This window comes from Megalops cyprinoides, chromosome 15 (assembly GCF_013368585.1).
Source record: "Megalops cyprinoides isolate fMegCyp1 chromosome 15, fMegCyp1.pri, whole genome shotgun sequence".
Lineage (NCBI taxonomy): Eukaryota > Metazoa > Chordata > Actinopteri > Elopiformes > Megalopidae > Megalops > Megalops cyprinoides.
The window spans coordinates 10,334,184-10,362,129 of record NC_050597.1 but is presented as its reverse complement, the minus strand read 5'-3'; the positions used below and the strand labels follow the sequence as shown (position 1 = coordinate 10,362,129).

The following is a 27,946-nucleotide window of genomic DNA, read 5'->3' as shown; positions in this document are numbered from 1 at the left end:
AAGCGTAGGGTAAGGGACTGGCTCTTTGACTATTGAATAAACAACAATCTACAGAACCGGATATATTAAAGTTACTCTACCAAGCAAACTGAAAAACCATCATGGTTCCCATAATTTCTTACTGCTGTCCAGATCCAAACAGTCTATCCATCAACGTCAGCATTCACATTTACCACAGGCATTTCAGAGGGCTAGATCAACTTTCATGTAAATGAGAAACGAACTGACAAAATATTAAAAAATCTTGAGAGGTTAATGTGCACACAGCAATGGTGTACATTCTAAAAACCTCTCTGCTCATTTCTGTCCAAGTTTTCTTGGCTGCAACCTCTTCTGCCATTGTGTAATGTTGGCCTCAGCAGTACTTCCATCAAGTGCTATGACACATTCGAAGGCCAAATCATGTTCAAGTCCAGGAAAAATATTTACAAGACAACAAAAATTTCCCTCCAAAAATGACCAAAGCTACAAAGGACATTGTTCCAACTTCTTCCATCAACATCAAAGCAAAGCATAGGCAATAATCTTCCTCTTTGTATTTCACAGTCATATTATTAGTTAGTCAAGGTAATCAACACATGGCTCTCCTTGAATACGTGTGAACTGCACTTCAAGTGGAGAGGCAAATTTTTAAAAAAAGTTATTGACCTAACATGCAATATATATATATATATATATATATATATATATATATATATATATATATATATATATATATATATATATATACACATATATATGAACAAGGGTGAGAAATCATTAGGACACCCTCTACTGTGGAGATTCAATGGACTAGCATTCAAGGCCCACTTTTTACAGTCAGGATCAGGCTCTGTAAACGGGCTGCGGTTTGTTGGTGTTAGTATCAAGTGAACCTCAGCCCCATGAGAAAGATGGCAAACAATGTAACAAAAAGAACACAGGGAGAATATTAGTTTCAGCTTGGGGAAAAGTTGCCAACATACAGTAGGGACAAAAGGTAGAAAGCTGGCAGTACTTCATTTTAGTGAAGGTCTTTTAGTAAAAAAGTCCCTGGAAGACCTTGGAAGCTCTTGGCTGAGACAGAGTGTACCTATAGTGACTCATTTACATGTGTCACTGCAACACCTTGCAAAATGGACAAAAGTAACATTTCAGTAAACATGCTGTATTTCGAGATTTTGTGTGCTGTTATTCGGTAGTATGTGTGCATACCACTTTTCAGTATGTCTGAAATTATGTCATGCAACATAAACATATTTCAATATATGAATGGAATATGACATTTCAATTGTATATTAGAGATGTTTCAGCAGTTTTGTATGGGCTACATCATGTGTATGTGTGCATAAATTATTTCAGTTAACCCTTGCATTTACACAGTCAGAGTCTTTCACAAGATAAAGTCACCCTAGTTGCACTTTGCCCTTACCTCTAAGCAGCTAATTAATCCAAAAATTTTTCATTGACACAACACTTTAAGATTGGCAGTTGGTGAAAATAGATTTTTCTGAAATTGTGCAGGAATACAAAAATGTTACACTTGTTTAACTTTCTTTTAAGAGTGATGGAGTACCCAAGGACAGTCTTGAAAATACAGTGGCAAATCAGAATAACATATCAGCAAAAAGGTGGGAAAAGCATTGTAATACCTGGTACAGACATTACTATTTAAACCCAGATTTAATTGCTCCTCCGTGTTCGCAATGACTTTTCCCACAATTGCTGGTGAAACTCATTCTTGCAAGCTGAAATCATACCTCAGCTTCACACCTAAGAGTGTTTAGGTTGTCAGCTCCTACAAGAAATGATAATAGCTCTTTCGAGAACCTTACAAGCTGCAAGCGGATATCAAGCAGTCTTGATATTTTCACCAGTGGCAGACATGAATAGGTGAAAATGCAGTGGTGACAGACAGCCAACAGCCATTGAAAAACAAAAGTTCAATGAAGTAATGTGCCAACAAAAAAAAAATCTGTTTTCTGTAAACTGTTTGGTTTTTTTCCTGTATAACTGCAGCAAAAAGTCATGGAATAAGCAAGAAGTAACGCCAAAGATGAAAAACAGCAGAACCATGGTAAGTGAAAAGAAATATCTGAGGAGCTTATTGGAATCATCCTCCTGAGTGGCTCAGACAGTTAAAGCATTCGTACAAACTGAGCCCTATGGCCCAGGTTCGAACTGGGTGATATCATCTGCTGACAACTGCCAGGAGTTCACAAAGGTGGAACAAATTGTCTGTGCTCTACTGGGGATAGGGGTGGGTAGGTCAGACAGGGTCCCGGCATCACCCCACTCTCGGCACCCTGCACCCCATTTGGGTGCCTTTAATTGCTCATATAGCCTCAGGCATATTCATCAGTTCAGTGTCTGCTTCCTGCTACGCTATACAACTTGGGAGACTATCTGTATATCTTTTAACTTAAAGTTTCCGTTCAAAACAATGGTCACCTTTTGCTATTTATGCTGTATTTCCAACAGAGCTAAATTGTCAGCATTTCCCAGTGTCATTTCTCTACATCAGAGTAGTCCTTTGCTGGAAAATATTTGCTCTAAAATGCTGACTCTCCAGCACATCAATCCAGCCAAGGCTTGAATTAACATACTAGATGAGGCCACTATGCAGAGAGAGAAATTCATTTATAAAACAAGTACAAAGTTACGCAAAAACAAACAGCAGTTGCCATGGAGACAAAGTGACTTTCACTAAACCTCGAGAATTCATATTCCCATAAAGAGTCCAAAGCACATCTGGTCACTGGCCAAGGCCCTGTAGCCCACTGCCAAGTTTATAAATTGTGCATGAACAGAGCCAAAAATAAATAGGTGCAACTGAAACAAGCATGGAACAAGGAAAGAAAACAAGCCCCAGAATGGCGTGCATGATTTGTTTGTATAGTTCAAGGGTGTTTAAGACATCTCATCATCATAATGCATTTAAAATTCTGTGTGTACTAGAACCTTCTGATCTGAGAGACAATGTCACACCTCCTCTCTAAGAGCATTTCAGATACATTGCTTCATCAAACCAATCCAGTAAACTGTTGAAACCAGCTTGGAAATATTTCAGTTCGATGGTTTGCTTTATAAGTTACAGATTGCACAGGCAACCATTTTTTTACAAATCTTTTACTGACAGTTTTTCATCTGTTAATAAGTGATATATGACAGTAAAATGTCGCTGACTGTAACTTTGCTAAATAGAGTGTACTGAGCATCAGTAGGAGATGTATTATGCATTAAAGGATATTAATGGGTGATATCTTTAATGCATTAAAGGGTAACTGTAAGTTACTTGAACTGTAAGTTATCTGAAACCTTACAGAATTCTTTTCTGGATGTGAGAAAATTAGTGCTCATATACTACTAGTAGTGCTTTATGTCACCATAAAAAATTCACCTAAGCATAGAGTCAGATGTGATCTCGGCTTTTAAAAGCAAGCTGTGAACCATAAATACAACACAAGTCAAAATGTGTTCGGCTGTGATAGAACCGTTATGCTTGATAAATGACTTAAGTGCGACCGAGAGCGTTTGAGAGACAGAGGCTGGAGGCCTGCACATGGTGACCCCCTTGCCCCTTCACTCCTCGGTCGCTGGAGCCTGAGAACAACTTGACAGTGAGGGAGTCTGAATCCCTCCTCTCTGCCCCTCATTTGACTGCATCCTATGGGGTCAGTCAGAGAGCACTCTGCCAGTCAGGCCAGCTATAGGAACCACATGGCCTGGAAGGCGGCGGGTTGGGGGGGGTCTCTAGGGGAGTCTCCAGGTTGCCTCTAGTCACCCCAGGGACAGCCAACTTCACAGAGGGGAAGGATCTCAGAAATGCAAACACAGCCTGGCCAAGACTGATGTGGCAACAGCTATCGGCAGCTGCCTTGCAGTAAATGAAACCACAGTACACTATAAAATCAGTATGCAGGTTATGAGAAAAAAGGGAACACTGCATTCATAGAACAAACAAAGCTTGTAAAATATCTACAAATGGCTTCAGTATTAAGTTCCAAAAGCATGGAACATCAAGCCACATGCACGGTAACATCAGGACTCAAATAATAATGATTTATCATATACTGTTACAATCATTGTAATTTTGCTAAGCAACGTGAACTGTTGCTAATTAAAGTTAATAGATTTTATGGATATCCATATGCAGTAGGGCTGCTTCTGTGAACTGCATTTCCCCTATATCTACTATTATAGCAGAAATGTGAATCAAACTTAAAACCTATGTAGGGGAAAAAAAACTGCTTTTAAAATCAATTGCTGTTTCAGTAATTGTTTCCCTATCGCAGTTGTTCACTTGTTGTTTACACCATACTGCAAAAATGTTTAGTTAATTTTAGCAGTCATCTGTTTGCATGTTTGCACTTTGTGTCAATGGCACTAAGGTCGCAGTCGTGTGCTTTAATTACACAATCCCACTCCCTTCTGTTATATGACAATCTATACCAATCTCTGTTCAATACGATTGTAGTGGGCGTCGCCTCTAAACCTACATTTTTCAGTGCGACGTGGCGCCAGATAATGGTGTCATGCGCACGACAGAAAGGACAAAGCAGGTGATTCCATTCACTGTGGAATCCAAAAAGCCTTACGTGAGACCAGCGCTGAAAGGTTATGGCCACAATTACCTCCAGCCCTGATTTGACACAGACAGCTGAGCAGGCCTGGTATTCTTACTCGTGGCTGTGGCTGTAGCCATTTTGTACAAACTGTCCCAAGTGTATTGCCCCATGGGCCTTGCTCCGAAATAAATAACAGTTTCCAGGCTTCCAAACATAATGCAGGACTTGCTTGCCCCTCCTAGGCACTGCATGTGCACTGCATGAGTATTAATAAAGAACAAACCATGGCTCAATTCACACACTGCTGCTACACATTATTAGCTTGTTTACATATGACACAAGACCACTTCTTTCCACATGAGTATTGTATTTATATTTTCAGGGTTGGCCCCAGCTTTTTAGGGGGTTCTAAGCAGTACCCACCCCCTACCCCAAAGTTATGTGAAACCTTGAAGTATAACAGAATCTGAAATATAACATGTCATTCCACTCAATAAATGATAAACATTTCCTCTCTTCTCTAGCATCACTTTTTGGCATAGGATGGAAACACCAATTTAGATGCCTTGGCTCAACATCAAACACTCTCTCTCTGAAATAATTTGCATACCGGATATCATGTCACAATTTCCTTTCACTTCTTCACTCAGTAACCATCTACTTCACTGTGACTGGCAAGCTTTCATGACAATGATGTTTGATGGTGCTATGCTAAGATAGGCTACACTAGTTTTTAGTAGTGTAAGGGGAGCCATTGTGGAGGTAAATACAAAAACAGGTCACTTTCAGCAAGTGCAAGATGAATAACATAATACAAGTTCATGCTGTGAGGATTCAGGGGAGCAACAGTTACTTTTAGTCCATATGTGGTTCCGGGATGTTTTCCTCATAGCTGATAGTTCATGATAATTACGGATAGTGTTGGGAGGCCTGATCCTAAGTTGGCAAAACAGAAAGCACGGCAGATCTTCCTCTGCTATGGTAGTTTTTCCTTCAGTAGTTTATTCTCTCTTTCTTTAAAAATAGAGTTTTATCATTAATATAAAAAATGCTTTTTGGAGCGGTATGTGTTGTGCATTTTATCCGGTAGTCTTTGGCTCCCCCTATTGACACAGATATGTATTTGTGAATATACAGTCCACTTTGATTCTTTCTTCATTATATGACACAATTACCTAAATCCTTAAAGTAAACATAGGCTAAAAGAGGGCTTCATGCAGTTCATTTTGATCCTTTTGCTCAAACAAAGTATTAGCTTTAGCTATACAGTAGTATACAAGTTCATAAATTAGTCCTTGATCACACATTTGTGGAGATTACAATGGACAACAGCCCAACAGACAACCTTGCAGAGTTTTTGCTGCGCATTCACTTACAAAACATGACTGTGCAAAAATGTAAATCTATTCACAAAACCTAGCTAACCATAATTTTGATGTAATTGTGGAAACCTCTGGGCATGGTTAAAAAAAAGATCACAGGTGAAAAATGTGCAAATCGTCCCATTAATCCCCACCTCTGTGACCCGCTCTGTTGTATGAAAGCAACCTTTAACATGGCCACACAGCAGGGGCAAGGCTCAAGCTGATCACCCTCATTAATCACTTGATTGTGTAGGTGCGCAGAGAGTAAGGGGGTGGGGGCGGTGTGGAAGTGGCTTTGATCACAGATTGATTAAGTTCTCATTTGGGGCCCTGTATGTATGTTTACTGTTGTGATTACACCCCCTCCCAGGGCACCATGGGACTTTAATAGAGTGCGGAGGTGTGCGCCAAGCTCCACAGGAAGCCTGAAAAACGGTAGTGAAAAACTGTGAATGGCATCCATTGTGCTGAGAGCTGTGTCTGACACAAAGGCATTACAGTTACAGCTCACAAGAAAAGGCCACCAGCATCCTCAGAAATGACAGACTTCTGCAATATACATTTTTCTATAAGGTTAAATGTGTACATAATAAAGTAGAATAAAATGTATTGCATATGAGTAAAAATTATCATAATTATAAAACATAAAAAGTATCTCTCATGTTTGACACTATACACTCCGAACACAGAGATTGACATAGTAGGTTCAGAGAATTTAGATACGTTTCAGCACTTTATATAGTCTAGTCTAGTGAAAAGCAAGCAAGTCTTTGATTCTTGAACAGAGCTACAGACACAACTCAAAAAGGGATGTACTTTACAGGCAAAAGGCTTTATCAAGACTGGCCATGAACTCCACAAAGCTCTGCTCAACAACTGGAAATATTCCCATGTAACAGTAACCCAGTTTAGATCAAAGATTTTTTTTTGCGAATTTTGGATACAAACTATGGTTGCATCTATCAACAAATTTTGTCTAAATGTAAGAGTATTTTTCATGGGCAACTTTTATACGCAATATACAGGCACTGGTATACTACCACAGTATTGAAGGCACCAGTGCCGTCACTTTCTCAGCAGCATATTTCCAAATACTCCATTACAGTATGTAGGATTGCCGGCCTTTATCTGCCAGTATATTGTAGTAAACATCGCAATATGCTATGACATTAAAATGTTTTCTCAGTACCAAGCAAGCTACCCTAATGCACCAGTAAAAATTATGGTTTGCCTTAGTTGCCAATCATTATTATTATTTATTGAGAAAAAAAAAACTTGGCTAAAAAGCATTGTGAGAGCACAGGCCAGCAAGGACAGTCTGTACTAGATATAATGGTATAAAAACGATATCATGAGGATATATGAATATCATATCTGTAAATCTATCCATATTGAAAAAAGTGTATTCTTTCATCATGTTAATGTCTGTTGACCACAGAAGAACTTAATGGTACTACAAGGTCTTCCTTGTTCCAACTGATAGCCTCTGTTGCCGATGACTTTTGGTCACTGAATCAATTAAGACTGCATGTTATTATTACATTGTAGTTACATTTATTCATTTTTGTTGGTAAAATCCCTCCCATAATGTTACTGATCATACTGCATTTGGAACATGTTCTATTAAAGGTTATTATGACATGGGTATATTTAGGCAAAACACTGCAAAGGCCTATTACCAATCAGTGATTTTATATTTAGTTACGTACCTACCTAGCTATGTTCTGAAACATAATTAGCTAGTCTGCATTTAAAACAAGACAAGAATCTTTAAGGATTACTTATGGTTATGATTATAATTATGGCTTCTACCAAAAAATTCAAATCTATCGCTTCCTACATCTTTGACACTACATTCACATAACTTCTAACCATGCCCAGTGTACCATGCTATATACTCTGCCAATGCTTATACTGGTATTTCAGCCTAAATACTGCTACAGAGTTCAGAACATTAACTAAGTGGCTCAGTAGTTAACTAGTTAAATATACACCTAATAATAAATCACTCACATAGACATTTCGCAACATGATGTCAGTTAGGTGGTAGTAAGCAAGCTAACTAGTTAATCAGTTAGACTTGTATTTTAAAGTCATCTGTAATGGCAGTGGAGGCACCCTTGAAACAGAATAGTCAAGAGCAAACAGAGTCAAGATTTTCTGCCCTTTGATCTTTCAGTCATCTCACTACAGAACATGAATATCATACAATCACAGCGAAATTGAATTCCAGCTGTGTTCTTGCAATTCCTGGCTGGGTCTATCAACACACAGGAGAGCATCAGTGGAAATTTATGCGCATTTAAATTGAACTCTCCAGGGTGGAGAGTGGCACCTTGTAATCATCATAAACATTTAAACACGGTCAAGGTGACATCTCTGTCAAATGCACTGCTCATTTTAATAGAAGTCCAAAGGGTAGTGTTTAACACACCCACCTACCTACCTTTCACCTGCCTAATTGGAGGTCATTTCTCAGCCGGCAATGTGTTAAAACCTCACTGTGTTGTGGCCTTGAATGGACCATACTTTAGATCGGATTTTTCAGGTGTGCCAAAATTAATTTCACTCCACAAATACCTTGACTGCCACATTCATGACAAGCCTAAATATGAAATATGGTGTATTGTGGTCCCCTCTGGGCCACAGTGTACACTGCAAAAGCTAGGCAAGCATACATGATATTTATTAGCCTTCAATACAAAATGAAGGAGACATTGTCATATAGATGAATGGCTGATTCAAATTCAGCATTATTCACCTCTGTGTTCATTATTGGTTCTTTATCTTTGTAAATAACAGTATATATAACCCAATGGATCGAGTTTGTTGTTCATCACTCCCCTTATTTGATTTGTCTGTGGTTTATGTTGCTCCCTGGCCTGCCTTCAAAGGTCACACAGAGAAATAACAATCTTTGCATAGTGCCAGGAGAATCCATGTGTCGTGCCCCCCATCCCCCCCCCCTCCGCCGGGACTCCCGCAGCACAGTCAATTTACTCTGATTTTCATCCAGTTCAAAGGTCACTCAGGTTTGTCTGTCCCCAAATTAAGTCCAATTTATGCTAGTATGTCGCTTTGTTTTGGGGTAAGGTAAACCAAATCACAATGTGCCTTGACTAGACTTACATGTTTACACACGCCCTCATTAGCTGAGTTTTCACAGGAACCCTTGAACTTTACCAGTTCTGACTTGCTTGAGAAAACCGTGGGTCCCAGTTGGGTGTTCCCATTCAGCCTTAAACATTCTTTTAAATCATTTATTTATTTTATTCTTTGTAAGCTCTCCACCTCCTCAGTTTTGGCTGTGCCTGAACTGATGTTTTTGTGACACATGTTTTGAACATTCCTCTACATGTGCACGCCTCTCTGACTTGATCCTAACAGCACAAGAGGTCAGGGGTCTACACATGACAGCATAGCCCAACATAGCATTTCAGATTAGAGTATGGCTTAAAAAAAAAAAAAAGCAATGTGTCTCTTTTCCCTGCCCCATATTTAGCCTGAAGACCGGACCAGACAGGACATACCTAGGGGTTCTTCAAGGTTCAAAGGTACAGATACTGTTCATCTTCACTCTCTGTCTAAAGCAATTAAGACTTCCTTCCCCACAGAAGCACACTGAGCTCCCCCCTGTGTGTGCCTTCGATGATATGCCACAGCTCTCTTAAGTGCATAGATCAAGGCCAAAACAGAACTATTTCCATCTCAACCTTGATGTCATCACAGGACTGGCCAGACTCCATACTTCCTCCTCCACTCTTGTAGTGCGCAACTGTGAGTATAATTATACACCATAAAACACAGTCTATTCTGGGGCTTCCTTTGACGGAGGTTTCAAAGACATTCTAGTGTTTCTTTTTAAATACTCTTGTTTTGAGAAAGAAGGAAAGAAAGAAAGATTCTTCAAATGTCCACTGACGGGTTAGTGTTGAGCATGGTCTTCCTCTGCCCACACAATTGAGAATTATTTAGTTCCCCCTACTGGGCGTACCCGGAATTAGTACTGATGTTTCGGCAGAAACGTGAACGCAAACCTTAATCATCTACTGGATTAGAAAAGAATTATGAGAGCTGCTCGAAATACACTATGCATATTCATTGTTTTACTGCACCTGAGGATTCCACCCTGAGGAAAAACAAACGACTGCAGACTTACCGCCTTCTTAACGAGTACTTTTTCTGATTTCATTATCAATTACAAAGTAAAACTTTCGTATAGCATCCACTTCAACTGAGTGCAAGTCAGTGATGCTGGGTTACCGCACTAGGCAATCCAGACACGCTATTTCAATTAGGTCTCGCAGTTTTAATTTTTCTCTAATTTATCTACTTAAATTTAACGTTAACATTGTCGCAATAAATTTACCCCACCTCTTCACTGTAACGTTAGCCCTGTCTTTCTTCGTCCGCTCTACTAAAGCATATATTTTAGTACATATTCACATCCCTCCCTTACACAAATTTTTCATCTGAAATAACAGGCAACGTCTTGAAAATCTACGTCTGTATTTTGAACGGTCATCAAAGGATTCATAGGATTTCAATGTCTGCCTTGTCAATGTACAAATTAATTGGCATGGCCCTCGATAACCACGAGGTGGCGGTAGAAACAAACAATTAAATTGCAAGCGCTCACTTGCTGTACACAACTGCATAGCTCGCAGGGACATTTTTCATTAAACTAACGAATAACACATAATTTAGATTATGTAATTAAACGTGTGTTACCATGCAGTTATATACATTATGATGGCGACAAAAGCAAGATCAACCATGCTGTCAATGTGTAAGTGCAGTTATTTGGACAGTTAGCCATAGTGAACCAAGAATTTAACTGTCTTTTCATTTAAACCAAACTTAAATCAAATTTTCTGCTGAAGATGTCTTCATCCACAAGAATCAGCCTTGAAACAGTACCATTTCGCATCTGCGCATCATTCGTCTGCGCGTTTTTTACTATTCTATTGATGAGTGGCAGTCGAATCTAATTTTAAGTAAGTGACAAGAAACTAGTCACTGATTATGTCTTTGGAAATCGGAACTAACGGGTGCAGTAATTTGGTCCCAGTGAGGATTATGCGATTTTAGACGCAAACTCGAATAAGGGCAATCCCCTGTATAGTATCTGGTTTTGAGTTGGGATATCAGAGCAACCGTCCCCGTTTAAATGTTTGAAGCTGTGTGACTTGGTGATATTTTAGGTGACTTATAAGAATCAGACAAAGGAAAGCTCATACTATGGCGTCAGATTCTTAGGTATGAGCGCATAGGCAACACAAATATTCAGTGACTGGGTTTCTTTGCTTAAGACTCTTATGATGGGGTGGTTGAAAGAAAGAAATAAGGAAGTCTGTGAACGAGCTCTCTGCCAGCTGTCTTCTGCTGTCTAGTCTGTTGCAATGGACTTATTGTTACAGCCTCTGAAGTTGACTGTAGATTTAGGTTGTGGTCTACTCATTCTTGTCGTTGCATGCACACTCACTGCAGGTGCATATTTCAGTTACTGCTTGTGTGAAGGTTGCAAATATTCAAATGTCGGTCCGGGAAATATTGTATTAGCGTAACAATCAGGATCAATGAAGCACATCATTTCCGTTTAATTTTGTTTAATTTGCCCACATATTACATTATTAAAATTCGGCATCTTTTGTCTAGTTATTTGTACATTATCAGGAAAACAATGGATGATTTGCAAACAATTTGAGATCTTGGATCTTTTAAGTTTTATGGCCAGCTGCCGTTAGACGCAGTTAATGACGATTGGCGTGGAAAATTAGCATTTTAACAGTGCAATGGAACAGTTTTTAAAATCGACAAAACAATCCAATGTATCCCACGGTGACTGCAATGCAAAAGTCGTGCAACAGAAAGTTTGGGAAGGCCAAAATCAGTCGAATAAGCTGCAAGGCTGACGTCATCGCTTCCGCCCTGCACTTTCTCCCTCCTCCAGTGTCGGCGGTGCTGGCTGCTGTGTACAGAATCCAACATGGAGTAACAAGAGATGGGGCTCGTACGGGGCCACCCTCAGCAACATCAACCCATACTCACAACTACGGGATCCAGGCTATCTAAATAATCGTCTCAAAGTGAAGAATAAGTCCGAAGCCATTGACCCAGGGGGATTTACACTTTCGGTGGATCGGAACTTCCATAAGTAATTAGCTAGCGAGTAGCTAGCTATCCAGCTTCAAAAAGAAGAAAAAGCACCAAGACGAAGGGGGGGAGGAAGAAAATAAACACACAAAAGCTACAGGGAAATGAAATAGCTAGTACGCGATGTGAAACAGCGGCGGAATAGGGGGTAAAGGCAGCAAGAAAATGAAGACCGCAGAGTGTATACCCGCTGTGGGAAATTGTTGTAGGTGAAACGGAAAAAAATGACCGAAGAAACACACCCAGACGAGTAAGTACACTTAAAACACTTTTCCCCCCCTATCACACCTGAATTGCATTACAGCGTAATTGTGTGGGGTTTGTGGCGTTGGGGATTATTATTGCTCTCCCTGCCGTGCTTCTTGCACTGTTTAGAAGTTTAGTTGGTTCAAGTTGCTGCACTGTTTTTGGAGTTCAAGACGCTTTGTGGCAATAATAGGCATAAGCATTGACAGTGGACAGAGAAAGGGGGTGGTCGGGCCCCCTCCTAACTCCACGGATTTAGTCTTGAGGAGGGAGGGACGGAGTTTTGGGGGGTGGGGGTGGATCGGAAACATTTTGTAAAGGGATTTACAGGTCAGGGATCTTTTTAGATGTAGAAAATGCCTACATGCAGTGCGTCCGCACAGCGTACGGCGCCTTCTAGATCTTGGTGTTTTTGCACACGACGCGATAAAATGTGGCATAGGACTAGCTAAACTGTGCAGCTGGTATATTATATAATTTAATATATACAGCCGATCAATTCTTTTAATTTTATGTGCGCATTCTGTATACTTTTTACAAGCAGTTTGGTTGCATTTGCAGACACGAGGCCGTGAGAAGACACTCTGTTGAACTGATATCTAGCTAGCCAGCTAGTTAATATCCGCCATTTGTTTTCTTGAATTGCTCTAATTTGCATACCGCACTCCATTCATAAAAACACCGATCGGAGGAGACTGGGGGTTGCTGTAAATTTAACCAGGTGTCTAGCTTGCTAGAGTGTTTGATATTTGGAAACTTCTTTTTCTCGGCTAACATTGCGTTATAAAAGCTCACATGTGGTGTTTTTAAACAATTGAACACGCATTGGCATGTTAAGTCACGAGATCCAATGACAGCCATTCCGCAGCAGTCAGTAAGGATAGACTTGAGAGATCATTGCTAACTATGAAATGTAATTAAACATACGTTCACTGTTTACATATCTGTGTCTTTTCAACTGACAGGTCCTCAAGCATTAAGTTTGTATACTATTTGAAGTGAGGTAATATGTGATATTGTACAGTTTTAAGGTATAGTGAATGGATAAGAAGACTACCTAATTTATTTATTTGTCAGTTATACCTGCCCAGCCACGTTTTTGTAATATAGTCTACATTGTATGTAAATACGCACCAGGGGACATGAAACCAGTATGAGACTTGAATGGATTTGACTTTTCAAGCAATATCTAAAATAGTTTTTGAATGTAACTCTACGTGAAAAGTGCATGAAATATGGACGAGGGAGAGGACGCTTAGATAAAGCAGACATGTCACGGTTGCATGTCACCAGTCCATTCATAAATTTATTGGGGCCTTCAGCCCGCTCCATTCATCACTTGACTCGCGCTACTTTGACACGAAAATAAAGTGCAAACACCTTGGAGCGACTTTGCAAAAACAATGCATTTACCATTCACGAGGCCTTCGCCAGGCATTCGTGCGATTTATGCGTACGTTTATATTAACATAGGGTGATTATAAGTCATTACGGTATGGCTATAAAGTTATAAAAAGCTTTCACTACATTCTTTGGCTCATCACATGATTTAACGTTCTAGTATGTTCACTAAGTCAGTAAGACTTAGAAAAGTCAGTGCGAAAAAAAGGACAGACGCGTGCGGTGCAATCAAATGGAAGTTGGTATTCAGTGTGCCGTTAGGCTACTATACTGCATGAATTTTACTGGACCGTTGTGATACAGAATGACAGCCAATCACACATCTTGGTACACAGATGCACTGTAATAGTTGTAGGCTTTTCAATATTAAATTTAATGGGAAGAAAAAAGTTAACTATCTGGAATATACAACATGATTGTCAACTGTCCCTTCATAACTGTCTGTAATAGTGATATTGCAGAGCAATGTGGCCGTTCTTGGTCAACCTTTAAATTTACCTTATTTGGTGCAGATAGCCATATTTAAGCAGACTTTTACCCCGTTGGTTTTAACACTATTGTATTTCTCTTATGAAAGTTTATTTTAGAGGTCTGTCCAGAAATGATGAAATTCATTTGGACATTTTTCACTCAGAATGTAGTAGTGTAACAGGTAGTAAGCATCTGCACTAAATTAGACCCTGAAGTTACTTTGCTACTAGTTTTCTAAGGATTGGTTTCAGCTTGTTTTGTGTAATGACACTTGTTTTATTTCATAAGATGGCACTCTGAAATTTTCAAGGTCTCACAGACAGCTTGCAAACTACTCATTTCAAAGCTGCAATGTCACCACTGAAGGTGCAAACATGACTCATTGTCTGTTTCAAATGCAAAGTAGCATACATATCATAGGGAATGTACATATCCATAGAGCAGTTGGGACTATTAAACACCAAAACCACTGATCAGAAATTGAGTAGGTTTCATGTTTTTAATATCGACATCAAGTTTTGTTATGCTTTTTTTGCGGAGTTGTTTTTCTCTTTGCGCATAAGGTGAACTCCCCTTGCTCCTGTGTCACTTGGGACATGTGGTTTAATCAGACGTGAGCGTGCAAAGGGAAAAACAGCTCACCCAAGAGGAAAGCAATATAGCCCATGTGTAAAACCAAACAAAAAATACATCTTCAAGTGCACATTGGCAGGTTGGGTTCAAAACAGTGCCTGTTTGCCGGCTTTATCTGTTGACTTTGCTGTTGATTTTAAAAATCAAATACAGAAGTAGCATGTGGTGTTCTAGGTGATTAGCAAGGTGTGTACGGCCACTGTGGCTTGTGTTAAAGGCAAGCAGTAGCTGCAGCAGGATCTGTAGAGCTGAGAGTTAATGTAGCGCTACTGCATTTTTCTGGTAAATGTCTGTCAGGGATAGAGACGATAGCAGTAGATTGTGGCTGAGTGATAAAAGATGAGATAGGGAGCCAGAAAGAGGGTCATGACAAGATGATCCTTTGGTTCTAGTATTATTAGCCTAATTGCTATTTATTTATTTGTTGGACACTGTTAGCTAGAATGACTTACAAGGCTGTCAAGTGATATATAAATTACCTATCTCAGTACCTATTTTTGTAGCAAAAAGGCAAATAAAGTGTCAGTACTTTCCTTTGCAATAAGAATGAATAGCTGTATGATAAGTGCCAGCACTCTGTTCTCAAAATACCACAGCCCATTTTTGTGTTTGCTTGTGTCTGATTTTAGTGTCATGGTTTTTAGAAAAATGAGCCTGGAGGCAAATTGTTTCTACTGCCTTTACAATGTTCTAGGTCTTGTAAGGAAAAAGGTCATAATTGCAACATGTTTAATGAGTGTGAGTAATGTGTTTATTGAGTTCATAAACCAGCAATATAATAGGAATGAAGATTGGTTTTGTAACATATGATTAATTTCAGACATATTTCAAAGTATTGCCAAGCAGGAATGTTTAAAATTAAACAAAGTATAACTGTAGTATTTTAATGATGAGTGATACTCATCTTTTCAAAATTTGCTGCCTTCTTCAGGAAGGCTGTGATAAAAATTATATGGCAACTTTTATTTAAAAAGTCCTGCTAAGGCACTTTTTCCTCTTTGGGATATCAGTCATGATCTAACCTAGACTGAGCTCTATAAGTCTAAACCTCTGCATTATTTTCTAATTTGAATGGTTGTCCCACTGTTGACTGCACTCTGTCCATCTTCCATTCATTACCTGAAGAGTGCCAGCTAGGAGCCTCTCAGGGACAGTGCTGCTAGTTTTACTGATGTCAGTAATGAAGCCTCACGACTGTGCCCAGCTCCGTCAATAACAACACAGAAAGCAACAATGGAAAAATGACATTCGCAAAAAGGTCACTGCAGTCATTGCCACCTCCCTGTCCCATGCGGTGAGAATTGATTTTGGACTGTTCCCTTTCCCATGAGTCAGTGTGTCAGTTCTAAGTTAAGGCTGCAGGGTGTCAAAAATTATCCAAAGTGGTGTCTAGCTACAAACTTGTGAGGGGCCACAGTGCATGCACCATGACTCTACCCGTCACCCCATTCATTTATTAGAAGCCAGACAAACCTTGTTCAGTTATCCACTGGCATTGTACAGCGCACGTCTACAGGGCCAGGGTTTCCTGCTGGTCATGATTTTTGTTGGTTGTGTGGGTAAGGTTTCATTATGTTGCATGTCTTGCACCAGACTGTGGGTTTTAGTGGAAGATCTGCAAAGCCACTCTGAGGGGACAAAGGCACCCTTGCATTTGAGCCAGTCTGTTAAAGCTGAGCCATAGATAGAAGCTTGTGGAAAAAGAAGAGATTAGGGTGTCCACACTTGTGCCTACTCATACCACACAGCTTACTGCTCACCACCAACTACACGGCCTCTGTCCACACCTCAACATGTACGCTGTACTCCTGATTATGGTTACTGCTTTCATGCGCGACGTTTCTCGTGTGAAATAATGGTATTTTTAGTGACTTGGGTGATCTTGGGGTGATTTTTGGACATTTTGTAAATTTAACATCTGACGAATATGAGCACAGCTGGCAGCGAGAGAGTGCCTCCGTGGAATTTTGTTCCAATTTGTGACGAGAATTTATTCTGATTTGGTCTCATATTTGTAACATTGTTCAATTGCAGTTCTTTAAGAGAGTGTGTTGCATTGTATGTCATTTCCCTGCCTTTTCTGCTCTCTGTGAGAGTTTCAACAAATCTGCCTGAATTTAATGTAGGTCATGTTCAGTGTCTGGGCACCAGAAATAATATTTGGTGTATTCTACCCTGGTATCCTTATATCACTGTCATACTGTGCTAAAAGGCTCCGTTTGTGTTGAGTAGGTTGTCATGGCATTGGAAAGGGTTGAGCCAAACAGCAGTGTGACAGGGAAATGGAGGATGAGTTTTCTGTACTGTGGTTCAAAAGCAGCATCAACTGGTCTGTGCTCACCTTCAAAATTGATCGCTCTATGGAGCGCCACGCGTTGCAGATCTTTGTTTACTAGGGGCAACCACAAAACGCACACGGTCAGAACTTTCTGTTCGGTTGGGTTCTTTGGAAGGGTGTGTGCTCCTCTGCCGGGAATGTGTTTCGGTTTAGTGAGAGGAAGGCAGTGCATTCCTTAAGGCTGTATGGAACTGTGAATTTGTAATATTCCTGTAACCATGATTTTGCAATTGCGCATGTGTTTTGTTTTGCCCCAACAAAAATGGACGTCTGACGCCATCCTGGTGTGACGACTTATGTTGTGTTATATACCTTGTTCACAAACTTGAGTATTGAATAGTCCGCTATGAGACAGAAGCAGGAACAGTGTGGAAATCAGATGCTGGTGGCTTCTTAGCCTCTCTGGAGTGCTGTATATTCCTTACGGTCATGTAGACTAGGAATGACTGGGACACAGAGCCTGCTCTACTCCCGTTGATTTAAATTGTGTGGTATTGTCTCTGCGCATGCATGAATTGTGAATCTCTTATTCCAACATCATTTAAAACTGCAGTCTCTTTTACTATGACCTGCAGACATTAGGAGCAGATTTTAATGCTCTGAAATGGACTGGTCTGTTGCCTTGATTGGTTAGCATGCCTGTTCACCCAAGTCTGCTCTCTGGGGCCTCAAAGAAGAGCGTGTGGGGGTGGCACGGCCTTCACAAATTGAAGCGTATCTAACCCCTCTCTCTCCCCTTCTCGTTCTCACATGCACACACACACACAAACACACACTCTTGCACTGCACCACCCTTGGCTTCCACATTCTGCACGTGGTGGGAAGGAAGCATCGACCAGATCCATCATTTTCAGGCATCCGTTCCAATGAAAAACAGCCCTCGCAGACCGCCCTTGCAGACGGGCCAAGAGAAACGTGGTGAATAAGTACCCAGCATGCTTGGACCTATCCTCTCATGTCCATTGGCTCAGCCCTGCTTCCGCTTTACCTGGCTGCATGTTAATATTTAATTGGATTATTCACTACAGTATGTTTGTCCACCCAAAGTGCTGTAAACTGAAGTGGTTTACTTACATGGGTCGCTCCGCAATTGTAAACTGGACTGGGCAAACAAGGTCCTCTCTCCTTCTCAGATGGCTGGCTGGCTGTGTCTCAGAGTTCCCTCTTGCGTGTAGCAGAGAGACCTCACGCATCAGAATAAAAAACAAAAGTGTGTAACAGCTGACCCTCTCAGTCTGTGGGTGTTTCTTTTCCTCCATAAATGTCCTACTTAAAGGGAACTCCACACTAACCAAGTGGAATGCAGTTCTATTCATATTAAGTATTGGATGTAGAGTAATGATATTATTTAAAGTGAAGGTAACATGGCATATTCAGCTGTATTCACTATGTCACCGCAGCGTTTTACACTGTGTAGTATTCAGTGTTCAGTAGGCAGCCTAATTAATATCTCAGACAAAAACAAAATTGGGGGAAGTATTACCCTGTTGCTTTGTGGTTAAGCGTGGCAGAGGAGTCTTGTTGCTTTGTGGTTAATTGTGGCAGAGAAGAGGGGCTGAAGCAGTGACTCCTCCTTCGTGGCTGTGTTCTGCGTGTCAGTTATCTGTGGGCCCTTCACTGAGGTTACTCTCGGTGTGTCATGTTTGATAGCACTAAATATACAAGTGTGTTGCTGGGAGGATGTAGCCAGTGCAGTAATAACCTGTGTGGTTATTCAAGTCCAGGAGCTGTTAGATGAGTCTGTGAACTCCTCAGACAATAGTGGAGAGGGAGGGTAGACTGTGGCACTATCATGGAATGTGAGGGAGGGGTGGGTTAAAAGTGGGTGTGCTAAATACCACGATGTGTTTCTTAGTCTGAATGACTGACATGACTGCTGACTCAAAAAATAGTGGCCTAATCGCCTGGCTTGTCTGTTTTTTTTTTCTCTCTCAAAGTGTAGTACACTGCAGTTGTAGCTGTGGTCTGCTCTTGTTTGCAGCTAAAGTTTTGCAGTGACGCTTTGCGGTGATGTGATGTAAATTCGCCAACCTTTCCATTTTGTGTTTTTTTTTTTTCCTCCCATGTATTATTGAGTGCAAGTTCTAATTTAACATGTGCATTTTGTTCTTACATGTGCGTGTAAAGTTTATGCATAACTGTGAATAATTACCACCTCCTCCATACGCTGTGTAATTGATAAAGTATATAATAGTGTATAGTAGTAATATATAGGATACTGGCATTTAATGACTGCTTTGAAGCCAGGCTCATCCAGCAGGTCAGCGCTGATCCTGTGTTCTGTGTTGAGAAGAGTTGAGAAGAGAGTGGTCAGGAACTGCAGCACCAGCCAGCTGTCCCCTGCCAATATTGATCAAATCTAACCCCAGGGGCTCCGGCTTTGACTAACCTGCTGTGAACCCCTTCCAGGGGCCGACAGAGAGGAGAGTGGGAGTGCCGTCACAGCATTTTGTATCAGCTTGTATTTTCCACGACTCAAAAGTGGGACAAGAACTGGCCTGCTGCTCTGGGTCCACATTAGTCTGTCAGTTATCTGACATGTCAGCCTAAGTGTATTGGCTGTTATTGTTAATAATATAAAAATGTGTACTTAATGATATAACGTAATTTTAGAAGTTAGTTTTAAGGGGGTTTTTTTTCTTCTTGTTGTGGCGTTGTGGGTAGGCCAGGCAGGGTGAGAGAGGGCTTATCACTAAGGAAGTAACAGCCTGCTCTTATCAGGGGATTGGTGCAACTGTTCAACCCACCTGCCAGGAGGGGCGGAAGCCACTCAGCCCGATAAAACTTTTTTTTATTGCTGTGGTTTTTTTGTTTTTCTTTCATGTGTGTTTTTTTGTGTGTTCTCTCTCTCTCTCTCTCTCTTTCTCTCTCTCTCTCTCTGTGTGTGTGTGTGTTGTGTGTGTGTATGGGGGGTTGGGAGAAACATGCATTGACATCCACCTTTCAGAACTGTTACAAGTCAGAGTTAAAAGTGGAATTTAGAAATTGAGGACTGTAATTAACACCCCACGGAAAATTTTTACGTATCTGACACAAAGTGAAATTTTGTGGCTCCACGAAAGAATGCTTGCATAGTAACAACAAAAACATCAATTGCTTTGTTGTACTTTTTCTTCTCTCTTTTTTAAAAAAAATGCATCCTTCAGAAGGGAAGTGTGTAATCACCAGAATACTAAGGGTGTTTTTTATCGTTTTAGAAACATTCCCCTAAAAATTGTTGAGCGCCTGCTGTAGTTACTGTACCAAGGACAAGGCACTCACTTGGCGTTTTTGAGGCTGTCGCATGCTGGTGGCAAACGTGGGCACTGTTTGCAGTGACTTAATGAAACGCAACACTGCATCCTCCCTGCTGCGTAACCACCAGGCCACTGTTTTGTGGCCACAGATTATATGCCCCTCTCCACAGGCCCTTTTTTTTTTTTTAGCATTTCAACTGCCGTACCAACTGTGACATCTTCATTTCTGCCTTTCTGGGTAGAGCGCACGTTTCCTGTGGAGCTCCAAATTCTGTCAGGCAGTTTCTGCCTGCTTTGATGAGGAAAATTATGGAAGTATAATTACTTGTAAAAATTAAAAGAAGAGACGTGAAACAAACCCCCATTCAGAAATATTTTGACCCCACCTTTGTGTTGCATGATTATTTATCTGGTAGCCTTTCAGTTTGTATAACGTTCAGTCGGTCAGAGCCGTGTTACCTAACACTGGAGAAGATGCCGTTGATTTCACAAAGAATTAGGCTAGCTCATCTGGTTTATTTGTTAAATCTTGACATCCGTGTGTAATTTTGCAGGATTTTGAAAGCTAGACAGCGGTGTCTGTGATTCACAGACTCCGTCACAAATCCCATAATGCATCATGCAGTTTTTAAACATGTCAGATAGAAATCCATATTTTGCTTTTGGCCAAAGACCAAATCCAGCACAAAAAACTGAAGGGATTAAAAGTGTTTAATTCTTTATGTGGGGCTGAAACAAAGAAAGTTTCAGTCGTGGCGTGTTTGACATGCAGACTAATCACTGCCACTCGGTCCTGTCCTTTATAACATTTGGGTCTGTGTATCGGGGTAGGCAGAATATTTGAGTAACTCTAACCGGGTGTTTTGTGCCAGATCCAAACCCCAGTGAAAGAGTGATATTTGTCTGAATCCAGACGCAGATCCTGGATTTGATGCGTCCCAGTATCCTCTAAATCCTGTAGTGTATTTTGACCCAGTCATCTTTTTCTTTATGGTGAAATGAAGTCAGTGTATAAGGAGCTAAGAGTAAGTTCTCCATTTTGGACCACTGTCATCAGTGGGGTCCATGTAGGCAGCTGGGACAGCCTCCTGCTCTCATTTTCAAGACATCTGTGACACGTTGCATGGTTTAAGTGACTTTGATACCGTTGTCCTGTAGGAATGGCATTTTTTCTCTTTCTGGCTGCCTATCTGTCGATCCACATCACAAATGCACAGTAGTGTTCTACCATGTTATATTGTTTCATTAAAAAAGTGAGGGTCTGCAATCTGTGATTGTACTTGTTTAAATTGAAATGAAAGTATGTTGCTAATGGGTGCATTTTGTGAAAATGAGTCAGGTATAGAGAAATTACTACTCTCACTCATGGCTGCAGTCAGAAGCCTGAAACTCTGAAGTCTGTGTAAGGGAACCCCAGAACCTGGGCCTTGAAGCTCTGTTACCTGGAGCATGGCTGGTAAAAGGCCTTAGTGGTCAGTGCATTGTGCCCCAGCTCATGACAACATATACAACAGTTTTAAAAGATAATTCTGATCTGGTTAGTGATCAGTGTTATAGGTGTACTTGGCTCCAATTCAGCACAGATCTTATACTGCACACACTGCAAACTCCTGGCTGGACATTATGTGATACATTTACATCTGTGCTGTATGTTTAAAAGTATACTTTTGTTCAGTTTTAAACACTTAAGTCAATCAGATCTGGTCATATGTAGCGCTGTTAAGGGGTCATGATTAACAGTTGTGGTGTTAATATTATGATTCAATTTCAGTTGAGTACTTTTTAAAATTCTATGACATACAGAGGTATTATATTCTATATTATACACCAGTACATATCCCTGGCTAATCACAGCTGGCAGAGGGTAATTTTACATCACTTTATGTCTCACCCACAGTCATCATGAACATCGTGAATCTGTGAGACCGAGAGCAGACTTGTATGATGACCACTACTTTGTGAGTAAAAGTCCTGGCTTTGAGACAGCACTTACCTACTCTGCCTTGCAAAAAGTGCCCTAGACCGAAACAGCTCGTTTTATTTCCAGTTCTGTTTTTCACTATAAGAATGCCCGTCTTTGACAGTGTGTGTGGCGGAGGTGGCGGCGTTGGGGAGGGGGCCCACCACGCCGGGTCGGTGGGGTGCTGTGCGGTTCGAGGGGCTTATGGGACAGGAACGCGGTGCCGTCCGCGGGCCACCGGCGGGCGTGGAATGGCTGCCTGCCGATGACTCACGCTCCGCTCCTCGGCACCGTGTGTTTGTCGAGGAGGCTGAATCATATGCGAGAAGGCGCTCTGAGCTGCGAAGCACGGCCTCGGAGACGTTCGGGCAGGCCGCGGAGCAGCAGCGTCCTAATTATGGGAGCGCTCCGGAAGAAAACACTTCCGCCAGTTTGGTGACCAGGACCGCAGGATGTAGGAGAAATGTCCAGTCCTAGTAGGTAAGCTAGACAAGGTCACACTGTGGAAAAATATGACTAATTGTAGAATGTGCTTTTTTTTTTTTTTTTTTTTTTTTTGCTCCTCGTACTGCTGTGTCCTCATACATTTGACCTTGAGAGGTGTACACAGAATTGTGGCTGATGCTTCTGTCAGGAAGTTTGTATTCTATATTTGTAAGTGGGTGAAAATGCAGTTGTTGTCTTTGCTGCTGGGGTAGGCTGAGGACCAGCAGTGGGCTGTGCTGTCACTCTGTAAGGCCACTGCTACATCTGAAAGAGAAGGGGAGTAACACTGCTTTCTTTCTGTATGGATTTTACCATTTCAGTGTAACACTCAACTCAAATTTTATCTGTCAAATGGCACCCACAAGGAGAGTCATGGTGGGTCATTTTCTTTCAAATATGGATATGTTTCTGGAGGTTGACATTGTTTCCATTGAAGCCCACTTTATGTGAAAGGCCTAGGGACAATGTGAGTGACTGTGTATCTGCACACCTCCCTACAGCACAGGGATGTCCCCCTCTAATTCTTCCGCTGGCTGGCTCCAAGACGAGCCGCGTAGGACTGTATGTACTGATCCTGCAGGCCTGCAGGTGGGTGAACACAGGCACTAATCGCCGATTCTGTACACCCGTGAGTGTCATCAAAGGCCACGCGCAGTCGGCCGTTACGCAAGAATCACTGACTTAGCCTAACAGCTCCTCTCAGAGCAGCACTCTTCGTTACCATTCATGTCCCAGTATTTATCGTGGAATCTCATTTGTTAAGGGGCTCTGTTAAATAGGGCAGGAATATGTGGAACAGGTGTCATTGGAGGTGTGCAATTAATATTTTATAAGTCATTATTTAGATATATACTTTTTTGCATTTTCACTATTATTATTATTCATAATATGAATATTAATATCGTTATTATATTCTCTCATTACAGCAAAGATTGTGTAGTGAATGTCAGAGGGTTTTGTCTTCTTTTTGCTCCAAAATGGGGATAATATAGTGTGACATAGTGCTCTAGGGACTGGGATTGTAACCTGAAGACTGTCCAGTGTACCCTTGAACAAGGTACTTACGGGGACACTCTTTATAAATAAAACTATGTACAGTCATACCTTCATGTATGAACAACACCCGGAAGTCTACAACATCTAGTTTAGCAATACCATGCAGGTGCAGTTGAGGGCAAATATTATGCACAAGTATACTAAAAGTAATATTGTCCATTGAAATTATCAGCACTGCAAACCACCATTGAGTTTTTATAGAACACTTGTATGACTTCAGTACACATACCCTCATGTATTTATATATCATCAGACATCAAATGCTTTATGTGGACTGGACTTCCACACTAACTTGAATTCCTTCTGAAAATCTGAAAATCTATACAAATGGATCGAGTCTAAGCTTCTCAATTTGTCCTAGATAAAGGCATGAATAATAATGCTGATAAGAGCTCTGCTGTGTTTCTAGGATGACAACGTGGATCCTCCAACATGTTCAGTGATTTCTAATGGTTTTCTCGTTGCTTCTCCTGCACCCAGAAGCAGACTAGTAATGTGCGTGTGTGCTCTCCTGATGATGCAGATAGAGCAGTCTGTACTCACCCTGTTTCCTTCCTGTGGGCACCGTGACCCCAGAGGAGGACCAGAACCAAGCCTATCAGGCCTGACAAGAGCAGTGCATTGTGGGAACACAGGAGACGAGAGGATTGGTTAATTCCAATAGAGGCTGAATGCAGTGATGATCTGGGCATTATATTTCATTAGTCAGGATTTCTCTGTGGGTGGGAGTTGCACCTTTGTGGCGATTACCTGCACAGACGGTGTCCCTGTCTTAGCTACCGGATAGGACGAATCATAGGAATGCAGCTCATCAATCCTCCATTTACACAGAGGAAAAGGGTCTGCCAAACAACAGATTTAGCTTTTGTCTTTTTTTTTTTTTTTAATTTTTACTAGGGTTTCAGCATTGAATGTCAGATTAGCAATTGTTTACCTTTTGAAACCATTACTAATTTGGTCATTAGTTTGGTAAAAAGGATTTGGCAACTTTCCTCTGCTTTGATGGAAATGGACACAAGATGGTCAAAGCCATTGTTCTTCACTGCAACTGGGGTGACCTGAGATGTTTATCACAAGCACTTAATTATGTTGATGAAAAGTTGTGCTCTCCTCTCTAGTTCCTGATCATACATTGTGTCTTTGATTCTGTTCAAACTGACATCATTTCTCCTCTCTGTTTTGCCCACACCCTGCTGCTTGTGATTGCCTGATCTGACTAAAAATATCAGACCCAAACTTCATTAGCGCACTTCGCTGTACTGTAAACTGTGTTCAGAGCTCCATCTGGACCTTCATACCAGGCTGAGTGATCACAGAGCTCATTGGTGCCATACTTTTCTTCCTTTCCCTCTAGTTCTCTGGCTTTCGGGGAGAAACGGGTCATTCTCCCTCTATCTGCTTTTTTTTGCCTTGTAGTCAAAAAGGGTAGTGGGTTTGCCTCTGTGGCACAGCTGCTTTCATCAGTAGACTGTCTTTGCTGCTTTTGTTTGTTTGCGTTATATCCATATTTTGATGTAATCATCAGTCAGGCATTTCACTGCAGCCCTCTAATCAGAGCCCGTGAGCCCTTTAATGTCGACAGAGGTGTTTGCTTTGGTTGGCTCACCCCTGGCTGGAGATGTTGGGAGGTTTTATTTCGAGAGCTGGCCCCAATGGCAGGAGCGGTGATAGGGTGGGGTGTGTCGCCGAGCGACAGCCCGGTTTATACGCCAACCCCCGGAGGACAGATGGGAACGAGGCCGGGAACGAGACACCTTCCAGCCAGAGAGAGATGGCAGAAGGAGTCGTGGCTTCAGACGCCTTCGTACATTCTGTTACTCCTTTTGCGTGTGCATGCGTGTGTGTGTGTGTGTGTGTGTGTGTGAGTGAGAGAGAGAGTGTCGGGCAAAACTCTGCCAAATGCTTGTAACTCTATCACTCACAGTCTTTCTGCACCGGCCAGATGGTCGGCCGAATCTGTTCAAGGGACATGAAAAATGTTTTCATTTTCTGTTTCACAGTGAATGTCAGATTTTTAAGAATTATAATAACCAATCATTTGCTAATTTTGATGCCTTAAATATTGTTGGATCAATATGTACAAAGGACATCATCTGAAAAGTCACAAATTCGCTATTAGCTTAAACTAGCTTTAGTTAATTGATTGGGTTTTGCTGCCTAGTGCTGGACAGGGAGATGTAGCATTATGGGGTGTGCTCAGAACATGAAGGTGTAGTCAGCTGGTACATTGAATGTGTGGGACGTTAGTGTTGACAGTGTGAATATGGTGGGTGACAGTTTGTGCAGTCAGTATATGTGACGGCACATACATACAGTATAATTTGCACTGTATGCACAGTATGCTTTTATTACTGAGTCTCAGTATTGAATAGTGAGTATTCATTGATAGTATGGTTTGTTAAGTGTAGCAGAAACACAATCTCATTATATTGTACAAAGTGCCTTTACTTATTTGGAAGTTAATGTGACAAATAACTGCAAATACTTCTAACAACTCTCTGCATGATCATTCTCAAAAGTCATTAGTGACCTTCTAGTGATCTTCTTTTTGCTGTATCAACTCAGAGTAGATCAGAAAGCATCAGAATGGACTTTGTGACTTTGGTTTGTAATAACGCTATGTGGAGGTCATCAGGTTTCATGTCAGAATTTCTTTTAATGGTGCCCCTCTCCAAGAGACGTTTTTTCCTATTTTTCTCTTAATTAGTGCTGAGGAAGACTCGTTCTCTTATAATAATGCGTCATCGCCCTTTACTCCTCCGGCTTTGTCTATTGTGCGTCTTCAGACACGCTAAAGATAGAAATGGACGATGTGCACTACTGTGCCACATCAAAGATCCCAGGACTGCTGTTCTTATTCTCACAACACCCTTTCTGTTAAAGCACACAATGGCTAATAGAAGAGAAGAGGAAATAGACTCTTTTAACCCCAAGGTGACATTAGTTTGTCAGCAGCAGCACGAATACAGAGAGGCTTTATTTAAAACAGATACATAAAAGCAAACGCTTGTTAAAACCACATAAGGTACGGTGATTTAAACCGGCACACCTGTTAGCTTGTACTGTGTAGAATAGATTCAGAATCATTTCCGAAGGCATTAAAATATCACAGTCACCCCGGACCTGTTGAGTTGTGTGGCGATTTGTCAACGTCCCTAGGTCTGACTGGCCTGTCCCCGTCACTCGTACATCGGTGGCGCGCATCTGCAGATGGCAGAAGGTGAGGGGGTGATATTTCACAAAACGAAGAAAACTGTTTAATGAATTTTCATATCACAGATGGATGGAAGTGACTCATATTTCTTTTGCAATTTTTATTGAAGGAAAACATGGTGAAAGTATTTTCAGACCTGAACTTTCCAGAAAAACGTGTTTGCATTTTTGTTCGGCTCAGATGAGTTGCGAATCATTGCATTGCATGTACTTGGTTATCAATCAGCATTCTGAAGGACCAGACTCCTTCACTGTTTGAGAGCACTTAGCAACCTTCTGTCACGGACTCAGAACAAGCAAGACTATTTAGCTGATTCATTTATCAAAACACCCTATAGGAAATGGACAGCCTGTGGGCCTAAAATTGCAGTTTTTCAATGGTTACCCACATTAGGGCTCTGTCAGTACTTTGGCAATTTTAGTATGTTACCAGGGGCCTTTCCACCAGATGGAAACTATAGAGGTCTGATTCTTGGTGTTTTCCACTGTCTTTGTACAATGTGGAACTGTTACTTCAGTCCTGTAATGAAGATTGCACTAGCTAACAGGGACTGTCATTGTGCTAGTTAACACTGACTGTCACAAATCCAGCAAGTCACAGCAAGTTAGATAAGTGTGAGAAGCATGAATTTCTTTAGACAAAGCAGACGACCCATTGGTAATCATCAGAGAGGCAAATAACTGTCTTGGGAAAAGTGTCTACTCACGGGTTGATTAAAGTATGGAGTAGGATGTTTTATCTCATCATTACCAAGCTCAGCTGTATCCTCCTGGCTGTCCAAATTCTAAAACAGTTGTTAGCTTGAAGGTTTTGTGCTGGATTCTGCAGGTGCCAACAC

The 27,946-nt window shown here is 41.1% G+C and overlaps 1 protein-coding gene across 1 annotated transcript in view; it reads left to right on the top strand.

The window, feature by feature from the left end:
* The first annotated feature begins 11,894 nt into the window (after positions 1 to 11,894).
* LOC118790487 (sprouty-related, EVH1 domain-containing protein 2-like) overlaps positions 11,895 to 27,946 on the top strand; it is a 35,091-nt gene continuing 19,039 nt past the window's right edge. The window contains exon 1 of the mRNA XM_036547419.1: positions 11,895 to 12,317. Coding sequence (XP_036403312.1) covers positions 12,292 to 12,317 — 26 coding nt within the window. The 5' untranslated portion in view covers positions 11,895 to 12,291. The remainder of the gene's footprint in view (positions 12,318 to 27,946) is intronic.